Raw genomic sequence first — 10,188 nt, forward strand, 5'->3', positions numbered from 1 at the left:
GCTCGGCACCGTGCCCTGTGTGCCCCGTGGGGTGTGGTGGGCCTCCAGGCCCTGCACCTCTGAGCAGCGTAGGCTGTGGGGTGCTGAAAGCGCCACTCCCAGTTCTGAGGCGCCTTTCGGGGCCTGCCCCCCAGGTTCATATCACAAACACTGGCAGTTCCGCACTTGTTTATTCTGGCCCTTGTGGCTCCTTTGTGGGTGAGGGACGGGCTTGGTGGCCTCTGTGGCTGCTGCCTGGCTGTCCCCAGGCGGGCCTTGAGGACCCCAGGCTCCGCCTGTGGCAGTCCAGGCATTGTTCCAGAAGGCTGGTTTCCGCAGCCCCTAAGAAGCGGGGGAGACCCTGGCTTCCGGTGGGGTGTCACCTGGGGGTGCTGGTGGGGTTTGGACCAGAGATTTCTGGGGCTCCAGGGCCCCCGCACCATTAGGGTACTCCACCCTCTCAAACAGAATGAGCATCTCACAATGCAGGGTCTGAGGGAACAGGTCCACAGCCACAGCCTTGACCGGTCGGAAGGGAGTACCCTTAACGCGGTTGGACGGGGCCCTGCAGAGGCTGTACAGGACAGAGCATGGTCAGTGCGTGGGTGTGGCAGGTCCCCTGCAGGGGTGAACCGGGCACCCAGCCACCCACCCGACCCCACACTCACTCCACGAAGTTGCCCATGGCTGCCCGCGGGTTGCAGGAGACGTACAGCAGCCTCCGGACGTTCTCTGCCCGGCGCACGGCCAGGACCGCCTTGGAGTCTGGGGAGACACACAGCCTCACGGGGGGTCCCCAAGGAGCCCCCCGAGGGAAAGGCCCCTGGGCAGCCTTCTGCCTCCCAGCAGCCCCTGGGGAGGCTGCCACTCACGCAGGCCGGCGCGGGGCGGGTCCAGAATGGCCACGAGCTGCTGGGAGGCCAGTCTGCTCACCAGGGCGGGCACCAGCTCCTCAGCCCTGCCACAGTGGAACTCCACGTTGCTCAACTCTGCAAGGGGCAGGGCAGCTGTGTCACGGGGCGCCTCCTACAGGCCCGCCAGGCCACCCTGTGTCCCAGAGCCCAGAGCCCAGGGACCAAGATGCCTCAGGAAAGCCCTTCCCTGCGGGGTGGCCCCTGGAGAAGGCAATGGCACCCCACTCCAGTACTCTTGCTTGGAAAATCCCATGGATGGAGGAGCCTGTTAGGCTGCAATCCATGGGGTCGCTAAGAGTCAGACACGACTGACTTCACTTTCACTTTTATGCATTGGAGAAGGAAATGGCAACCCACTCCAGTGTTCTTGCCTGGAGAATCCCAGGGATGGGGGAGCCTGGTGGACTGCCGTCTATGGGGTCACACAGAGTCGGACACGACTGAAGGGACTTAGCATAGCGGGGTGGCCCCAGGCGTCGTGGTGCACCATAGGTCTGCAGTGGGGCCCACGCCACGCGGGCAGTAACGGCTCATGGCCGCCTGGCTGCCCCCCCACTGCTGGCCCTCACCGTTGTCCAGGGCATTCACCCGCGCGTCCTCCACGGCCTCCTGGGACAGCTCGACCCCCACGACTCTCTTCACCTTCTGGAGCGGAGACAGGAAGGACTGATGAGCACCCAGCCCGGGCGTCCTGGGGCAGTGAAGGAGGGGCTGGTACAGGGTGGGGTCGCACAACAGATAGGAAGGGGGACGACAGGAGCGGTGTTGGGGGTGCGCCCGGCCGGCGCAGTGGGGCTCACCCGGGCCAGAGCCAGGCCGATGGTGCCCGTGCCACAGCACACATCCAGCACCGTGCTGCCTGCGTCCAGCTGGGCCCAGTCCTGGATGAGCGTGTAGAGCACCTCGGCTGCAGCAGTGTTCACCTGTGTGCAGACCGGGCCGTCAGAGTAGCCCTCCGCCTGACTCCCTCACCGCTTCCCTGCCTCCGACTCCCTGGGCACCCCAGGGCCCCTCCCAGTCTCCTGGCTCAAGAACACAGCTCAGTCAGTGCTGCTGCACCCTGCTTCCTCCCAAGCGCAAGCCCTTCGGGCCCCGCAGCAGCAGGCACCGCAGACCCCGCCAGTGGGCCTGGGCTCCCCCCAGATACTCTGCTCCACGGCCACCACCCCATCGCCCTCCTGAGCCCAGACTCCGGCCACCTGAAAGAAGGCGTGGGGGGAGATGCGGAAGGTCAGCCCCAGCACGTCCTCACGGATGCATCGGTCCCCGGCCACATGCTCCAGAGGCAGGCCCTCCTGGCTGGGGGTCTTTCTGTGGGCACGAGACAGCGCTCATTCACAGCCCTCACGTGGACCCCTGCCCCAGCCATCCTGACTACTGACCGCTGTCCCTCCTCCACGAAGTAGAGGCAGGTCACCCCACTGGCCTTGCCCGGCCCCTCCATGAAGTACTGTGCCAAAGATGTCTTCAGCCCCGCCAGCTCCTCCGGGCTCAGGTTCTGAAGCAGGTGGTAGAAAGAAAGGGCTGGTGAGACTGTGTCCAAGTTCACTCTAGCCTGGACGCCCCTCCCACACTCTGCCCGCCCGAGACCTGTGGGTGGAAGTAGGCAATGGCCATGGCTTGGCCGCGGCGGCTGGTACGCACGGTCAGCTGCTTCCAGTGACCTGAGTACGTCTCCGGATCGTATGCCGAGTAGGGAGTGGACCTGAGGGAGCCAGAGGGCCCTGAGTGCCTGTGTCCTCCAGCCCCACCACCAGAGCCCCCTCCCGGGTTGGACCCCATCTTCTGCTCTCAGACCGCCTTGGACATCCCAGGCTGCCAGTGACCTCACCGGATGAACTCCTGGAACGCCCTCACCACCTGCTTGGTGGCCCCAGGGATGTGCACTGTGTCGAACGGGGCTGCCACGGCACATGTCCCACTCTTGTACTTGCTGAGCCGGCAGCCCACTGTGTTGTCTTCCCCGTCCACGCCGACGCCGACAAGGAACTCACATTTGTTCCGATACTCGGTCTGCAGGAAGGGCCAATGGAAACAGATGCTGGTTCTCACTCTGACCGTCCAACACTGGCAGTGCAGAGGTGATGCGAGGCCCAGGCTCCCCGACGGGCCTGGCAGCTGAGGGCACCATGCCGACGGCAACCAACGGGTGCTTGGTGAGAACCAGAAGCAGCTCTAAGAGCGGGTCCCCAAGGCCTAACCTGCTGGGGGGAGGGCCGGACGCCCTCCAGGGGGCAGCAGGCCTTGTTGTGCTTGTGCCTCTGTGAGAGCAGCCAGGGCAGCAGGGCGCGATTCGTGCTCCCGATCTCCCTGTGGGCAGAGGAGGGGCGGTGGTGGGGCTCCAAACACCCCACCCCCCTGGCCCCGGGGGCGCTCAGGACCCCTTTGTCTGAGCCATAACACATGGCTCTTACCGGGCTAGCTCCCTAAGAGCCTGTGTGCGAGGTGTAGGAAGCGGGCTGAGCGAACGCAGCGCCCAGCCCGCGATGCCCGCGCCTACACTCACCTGGCCAGCTTCTGCAGCACTTGCTCACACTCCTGCCGCTTCCGCTCCAGCTGCTCCTCGTAAGGAACGGCCCAGAGAGGGGTAACCACGTCGGCGACGCACGCGGCCGGGCCAGCGGGGAGCTCCCCACGGTCCTCCTGCCGCCTCTTCCTGGCCAAGGGGTCAGCCTTGGGTCTGGCCAGGCGCGCGCTGAGTGGACGGCCCTTCCAAACCGCCCCGTGCAGCACGCACAGAGCCTTGTCGCGCTCGGCGGCGCTGCGGAAAGTCACGAAGGCGCAGGGCGGCTGCCCGAAGAGCTTCGTCTTGTGGGGCTGCAGCCCGAAGCGGCCCAGGAAACGCCGCACGTCGCTGAAGCTGGCGTGGCGCGGCACGTTCTGCAGCTCCAGCTTGAAGACCTCCGAGGTGAACAGGCCGGCCCGGATGTAGCCGTAGGGCCCCGGCCCCGCGGGCCCGGCCGCCGCTGCCGGCTCCTCCTCCCGCCGCGGGCCAGGCGCCTCGGCGCCGTCCCGGCAGGGGTCCCCAACATGCGCCGGGCCCTGCGTGCAGACGGCAGGCGCGGAACTGGCAGCGGCCCGCGCGCCCGGAGCCCCGCCCCGGCCTCCCCAGCCCATCGCCGCCCCGGCCCCCAACCCTGCCGGCTCCCCAGCACCATACTTCGCTGTCTAGCTCGTCCCCCATCGTCCGCAGTGTCCGTCGCCTTGCCTGGGGCCTGGAGCGCACACTGTCCGGCTGCGGCCTGGGAGGGGCCGGGACGCGAACCCGCGGTGCTCGGGGCCGGGCCTCGGCCACGCGCTGCGCCGCCCGCCTGCTCCCCGGGCCCGCCGCCCTCCCGCCAGGCCGCCGGCGTGCTCAGGGCAGGAGGGGCGTCTCTGTCGTCCCCGCTTCCGGCGACGTCATCACCACGCGCAGTTCGACGCCCCCCCCACCGCCCCCGCAGTCCAGTCCTCTAGCTCCAGGGGCGCGCGCGCGCGGCCGCGGGGCGGAAGTGCGCGCGAGGGCCGCCCGGAGTGTGTGCTCCCCAGCCGTCCCCCTCCCAGCCTGCCTGGCTGGCCGGGCATGCGCCGCGGGCGTTTTGGCGGGAAGCGCGGGGCGGGCCGGACAATGCGAGTGTCCGCCGCCCAAGCCCAATAAAGCTGCGCCGGTTTTGAATCGCGGCGCGTTTCCCGCCGCCGGGGTCAGGGGTCGGGGTTCGGGTCGCGGGGCGGAGGGAAGAGCGAGCTAGCGAGCGAGCGGGCGGAGGCGCCGGCGCCAGACGCGGAGGAAGGACCTGTGAGCAGCCGCCGAGAGGCCGCGGAGCCCGCGACGACCGAGCCCGCCGAGCCGCCGCCGCCGCGCCCATGGCGGCCGCCAAGGTGGGCCGGGCCGGGGCGGGCGTCGGGGGGCTCTGGGGCCGCTACCGCCGGCAGCCACGTGGGCGGGCCGCGTCGTCTCCAACCCCCGCCGGCCCGCGGGCCCGGGCGCCGCACCGCGTGACCTTGGGGTGGCCGGGCCTCGCGCCCGCCCCTGGCCGCCGCCGGCCCCCCGCGCGGACGCGGCCGGCCCACTCGGCTCCCCATTCATCCGGTGCCGGTCCGCGAGCCGCTATCCGCCTCCGCGCCCGCGCGGCCTGGCTGGCGGCCCGTGGCCACCTGGGCTGGGGAGAGGGGGGTGGTTGCCGTCCGGCCGAGTGGCCGGCGGAGGCCTGCGTTCCTGGGCCGAGCCGGGGAGCTTAGTTCGGGCGTCTTACCCTCTGGGGCTATGGATCTCCAAGCCACGTGCTCCGTGAGACAACCCAAAACCTGATCCTTTGTGCCCTGTAGTTAGTCCTCCGCACTGGATCAGAACTCTGTGGCTTTTATTTGCGTGAATCCTCTTGATTTTCACGCGTCATTTCACCAACCGAGATAAAGTTGGCAGAACTGAATTCTGCATACATAGTAGCACGCCGCCGCAACTTTTAAGCAAGAGCACAGATTTTTCTCACCCAGTAAAAACTCAAAAAAGGCTTTGTAAGAGAAGTGATCGACTCGAGGCCCTTCCCCCCACCCCCCACCCCGTTGTTGTGCCCTTAATCTGCACGTGGCAGTATCTGCGTTCCCATCTTACAAATGAAGTGCGGGGGCACGGGAGAGTTTGGGGAGTCTGAGGTGGTGTCTTGCATCTGAAAGAAAATATCGGAGTCTAGTGGCTCACTGCAGATTGGAGAAAGGCTTTGAGGGGGATAGGCCCTTCACTAGTGGGAATGCCTCGCTCTGGACACTGGTGGGGTCTGGCGCAGCCAGAAGGGTCACTCACGTCTCCACCCGCCTCTGCAGGACACCCACGAGGACCACGACACCTCCACCGAGAATGCTGATGAGTCCAACCACGACCCCCAGTTTGAGCCAATAGTTTCTCTTCCCGAGCAAGAAATTAAAACGCTGGAAGAAGATGAAGAGGAACTTTTTAAAATGTAAGTTGGCATCTTTTCAGAAGTAGACACATTCACTTTGAGGTCGAAAGTGTTTTTTTTTTACAGGTGTTAAGGTCTTGGCTTGACCTTTAACCACAGAATTTTGTGATGGTTACTCCCATGTTGAGACTGAGCTGCTCTTGAATACACTCTTTCCTGGCCCCTGGGACCCACACTGCCCTGAGGCCTGTCCCACTCTGCCCACAGTTGACATCTTTACAGACCCCTGTCTTTGCCACCTTGCCTTTAAGACTCCCACAGCCCCGTGTCTGGTTGAGCATCGGGTCTTTACCAACACTGTCTTATTTTCTTCGACACTGGCATCCTTTGAAGCTCCTGAATTTCCGATTTAGTATTTTTAATGTATGAAATGATGCTCGGAATTACAGATAAAAGGTGGGTGCTTAGTCATTGAAGTTATATTTTTAAAAAATCATTGTGATCTTGGTGCCTTCAACAAGATGTTATGGTGGCCACGCACCTTGAAGCAGCACTCTCGGAAGCTGTGTGGCCAGGTGATTGTGAGAGAGTGCTGGCACCGCATGACACGGGGCCTTGGGAGACACAGCTGCCAGTTAGTGGGAATCGCTGGGCGGTGGGAGGGACGGAAGGGCCAACTCTCCACCGCTTCAAGTTCCCTTAGAAACACCAGAGTACGGTTTGAGTGCTCTGCTGTGGGTCAGAGGAGGGAAGCATAGGGGATCACCAGCACTGTGACCTCTCCTCTAAGACCGGGAGGCTTGAGACCAGTCCTAAGCTCCTGGGGTGGGAGGGGCGTCTGTGCCTCCCAGCCTCCCCAGGGAGGCCGGGCCAACGGGAGGGGCCTCCTCGTGGGCTCACTGCTTCCCTGCTGGTTTCGTGTGGCGCAGAGAGTAGTCTCTGCAGGAAAGGGACCGGCAGAGCTGGGATCCTTGGCGAGGCAGATGGCCGAGCTGCTGTGGGTGGGAAGGCCAGCTCTTGGCCCAGAACCTGTGCCCCGAGTGGAGGCCTGCAGCCTGTCTTCCCAGCAGAGGAAAGGCTCCTCGTCCCCTGCCCTCATCCGTGGCGCTAGGGAGCCCCCGCACCGTGATGGCCGCCTCGGCCGGCAGTGCAGTGGGCCCTGTGAAACGTCAGGCTTTCCTGTAGGAGTTGGGGCTCGTTGGGCCTCCTCGCTTTTCTGGTGATGTCCTGACCTGCAGTTCTGGAGTAAAAGGCAGAGATGTCTGGCGAGGCCTCGGGTGTAGACCCGGTCTCGTCCCTTCTGTGCCCGCCTAACGCCTCGCCCCACGGCTTTCCTCGCAGGCGGGCCAAGCTGTTCCGGTTTGCTTCAGAGAACGACCTTCCGGAGTGGAAGGAGCGGGGCACGGGGGACGTCAAGCTGTTGAAGCACAAGGAGAAGGGGACCATCCGCCTGCTCATGCGCAGGGACAAGACCCTTAAGATCTGCGCCAACCACTACAGTAGGCGGGGGGAGGGGCGGGGCCTCCGAGGGGGCGGGGACCCGCGAGATCTGTACCAATCACTGCAGTAGGCGGGGCGAGGAGCAGGGCCCCTCACTATCTACACCAATCACTGCAGGGGGCGGGGCGAGGGGCGGGGATCTCGGCGCACAGGTGACCCGGCAGGAACCAGAGGGCCCGGGAGGGTGATGTGGCTGGACAGGCGGGGACGGGCCTCCCAGTACCACGGCCCCATCGACACTCGTGAGCCAGCCCCCATGCCCGCGCTCCGAGGTCCTCCCGCCCTGCCCCGCCCCGCCCCGCCCCGCCCCGCCTGTCGCTTCTGGCTTGGTCTTTGTTCTCCAGCCCAGTTTGAGGTGTTTCCCAGGGGTTTTCCCTGACCCTGCTTCTCTCAGAGCCTGGCTGGTCACCGGGTTTCCGGCCTGGTGTGCCTGTAGGTGTGTGGTGGCAGAGAGGGGCCTTGAGTGCCTGGTAGGCACGTGGGCTCACCGGGAGTCTGGGCTGGGATGAGTGGTCTCGGTGCTGAGCCTGACGTGTTCCTGGGGCTGGTCCTGGGAGACTTCTGCCAGGCACGTGGGGCGAGTATAGCCGTGGGGCACTCGTTTCTTGGGAAGCTGGTCTCCTTGAGTCCCTGCATGGCCTGAGGGATGGGTGGCCACGCAGATTCCTGGATGTGGCTCAATCTCTGTGGTGTACACGCTGGTCATGGGCCTTCGGTGTCCACTTCCAGAGGCCTCTTTCCCTGGGATGTCCTTGGGCAGTGCAAGGCCGAGAGTGGTGGGTCTCCTTCACCCCACTTGTGGCTTATGCATTTCGGCTACAGCCCTGCCTGCTGTGGGCTGGGTCCTGATGTGTGGCCAGGCATGGACTTGGCCACATGGTGGGCACCCTGTTCAGGAAGGCTGGGCCTGCCCAGCTGCGGTCCACATCTGCCCTGGGTCTGCTCAGACAGGGACAGGGCCATGGCAGCTGGTGGTGAACAGGTCTCGTGGCGTCGGAGGCCCTTGTTGAGGTGTCCTCGTGGTCAGGGAATGGCTGCCCTCTTCCCAGATTCAGGACAGTCCTGCTTTTAAGTGGACACGGGGTTTTCAGGGGTTTGGGTAAGATCCAGACCCACAAGCCTTTGTCTGGGCCTGGTTGGCGAAGCCCCAACCAGGCTTTTGCTCTAGTCGGGCCTTTAGGGGTCGGGGTGGGGGCCGGCCTGGCAGCCATGCGGTCCTCATGGGGCTTCTCCCTCCAGTCACGCCGATGATGGAGCTGAAGCCGAACGCAGGCAGCGACCGTGCCTGGGTCTGGAATACCCATGCCGACTTTGCCGATGAGTGCCCCAAGCAGGAGCTCCTGGCCATCCGCTTCCTCAACGCCGAGAGTAAGTGGGCCTGGACGTGTGCGGGGGGCCCTCCGGGGAGGCCCGCGCTCACAGGGCTGTGTCCAGCCTGCCTTCCCCGGGCTGCGGCGTCCTCTCGCTGGTGTTGTCGAGCGTGGCACCCAGTCGCTGGCCGCCTGGTGCTGAGGCGGCCTCGCCTCTGCTCTGTGGGGCCTGCTCCAGCACAGTGCCTGGCAGGATGGGCTGCCCAGATGGGAGCGGGGTGTCCGTGGGACCCTCCAGGACTGTGTCCCCCTTGCTGCTCAGGGATCTTTGGGGGCAACCTCTCTTATCTCTGCAGATGCACAGAAATTTAAGACGAAGTTTGAAGAATGCAGGAAAGAGATTGAAGAGAAAGAAAAAAAAGGTGCCGCGGGCCTGTGGGTGGGGGCTCTGCAGACTCACTCTGCACCCAGCCGCAGCCCCAGGCGGGTGCTTTTTCCGTCTGCCACAGGAACTTGCGGGGGCTGTGACCTCTGCCCTGTTACGGGCAGCACAGCTACCCCGGTACACGGGTGCTTTCTGGGGGTGGGCTGGCTGTGTCTCCCTGGGGCCGTGGGGGCTTGGGGAGGTGCTTGTGCCTGCTTGCTTGGGCTTGTTCTGCCGCCAGAGTCCCGGGCACACGCTCGCCTGGAGACGCTGGGGCACGGCCGGCTGCTGCGCCTCCCACTGACCTCACCCCTGTGTCCCCCAGGGTCCGGCAAGAATGACAGCACCGAGAAGGTGGTGGAGAAGCTCGAGGCGCTATCGGTGCAGGAGGGCGAGCAGCCCCAGGACGCGGCCCCGGCGGCAGTCGAGGAGGAGCAGTGAGGCGCCCCGGGCACCTTGCCCCCGTCTCCCCGTTTCTTTTTTTAATTTTGCCCTGCGCCTTCTTTTCGGTTTGTTTTTATTCTGTTTTGTTTTTACAAGGGACTTTATATAAAGAACTGACTTCCAACATTCAGGTTGTTTTTTTTCCAAGTTTTTGCCCTCATGAAGACAACTTCAGAAAATCCATTCCCTGGTCACGAGAATGTACCGTGCTAACTTTCTTTTCCATAGTGGAAACACTTATTTATAGTCATCAAAATAGCGAATAAACAACACATTTGAAACCTGCACGGAGGCAGGACGTGTGTGCGCCGCCCCCTCGCTCTGCCCCGGCTTTGGGGTGGGGACGCCCACCAGGTGCCCTCGGTGTGCCCCGGGCTTTGACCGGGCATCTTTGGGTGGCCCTCTGCCCTGGCAGAGCCACCCGTCTGACCTGGAGCCGGGCACAGCCCCGTGACCGTCCTCAGAGAAGACTGTCCCCCGCAGCTCTGGGCCCTCTTGTCTGGGTGGAGGTGGGGCATCCTCGGGGGGTGGGTCTCCCCAAGTGCACAGTCGGCGCTGGTCTAGTGCGGCCCTGTGTCCTCCGCAGACACCACCGGCTCCGAAGGAGTCCTGTGGGGGCAGGGGTTTGGGGAACACGGCAGGACCAGGCCGGAGGATGCCTGTGCTTGGCCCTGAGCCAGGCTGTGTGGGGCAGGGCGAGAGGGTGGCGTGGGGAAGGGAAGTGGCTGCCGCGTCTGTAT

General features: G+C 64.6%; 2 protein-coding genes and 1 non-coding gene across 6 annotated transcripts; 2 read left to right on the forward strand and 1 right to left on the reverse strand.

The window, feature by feature from the left end:
* Positions 1–151: 151 nt before the first annotated feature.
* On the reverse strand, positions 152–4,270 carry TRMT2A (tRNA methyltransferase 2 homolog A). Its single transcript, XM_024977889.1, has 12 exons — positions 4,054–4,270; positions 3,400–3,935; positions 3,095–3,203; positions 2,725–2,906; positions 2,484–2,598; positions 2,276–2,391; positions 2,093–2,204; positions 1,694–1,816; positions 1,463–1,538; positions 852–968; positions 648–744; positions 152–553 (listed from the first exon to the last, which is right to left on the reverse strand). The coding sequence occupies exons 1-12, from the start codon at positions 4,075–4,077 to the stop codon at positions 322–324; spliced, it is 1,839 nt and encodes a 612-aa protein (XP_024833657.1). The 5' UTR covers positions 4,078–4,270; the 3' UTR covers positions 152–321.
* RANBP1 (RAN binding protein 1) lies at positions 2,889–9,733 on the forward strand. 4 transcript variants are annotated; one of them, XM_024977340.2, is made up of 6 exons: positions 2,889–3,049; positions 5,694–5,830; positions 7,112–7,269; positions 8,510–8,638; positions 8,937–9,002; positions 9,330–9,733. In XM_024977340.2, exons 1-6 carry the CDS (start codon positions 2,978–2,980, stop codon positions 9,443–9,445), a joined length of 678 nt encoding a protein of 225 aa, XP_024833108.1. In that variant the 5' UTR covers positions 2,889–2,977; the 3' UTR covers positions 9,446–9,733.
* On the forward strand, positions 9,031–9,152 carry LOC112442095 (small nucleolar RNA SNORA77). The gene has a single exon (XR_003030113.1). It is a non-coding gene; the product is annotated as a small nucleolar RNA SNORA77 (small nucleolar RNA).
* Positions 9,734–10,188: the final 455 nt, after the last annotated feature.

The sequence above is a fragment of the Bos taurus genome, chromosome 17, assembly GCF_002263795.3.
Source record: "Bos taurus isolate L1 Dominette 01449 registration number 42190680 breed Hereford chromosome 17, ARS-UCD2.0, whole genome shotgun sequence".
NCBI lineage: Eukaryota > Metazoa > Chordata > Mammalia > Artiodactyla > Bovidae > Bos > Bos taurus.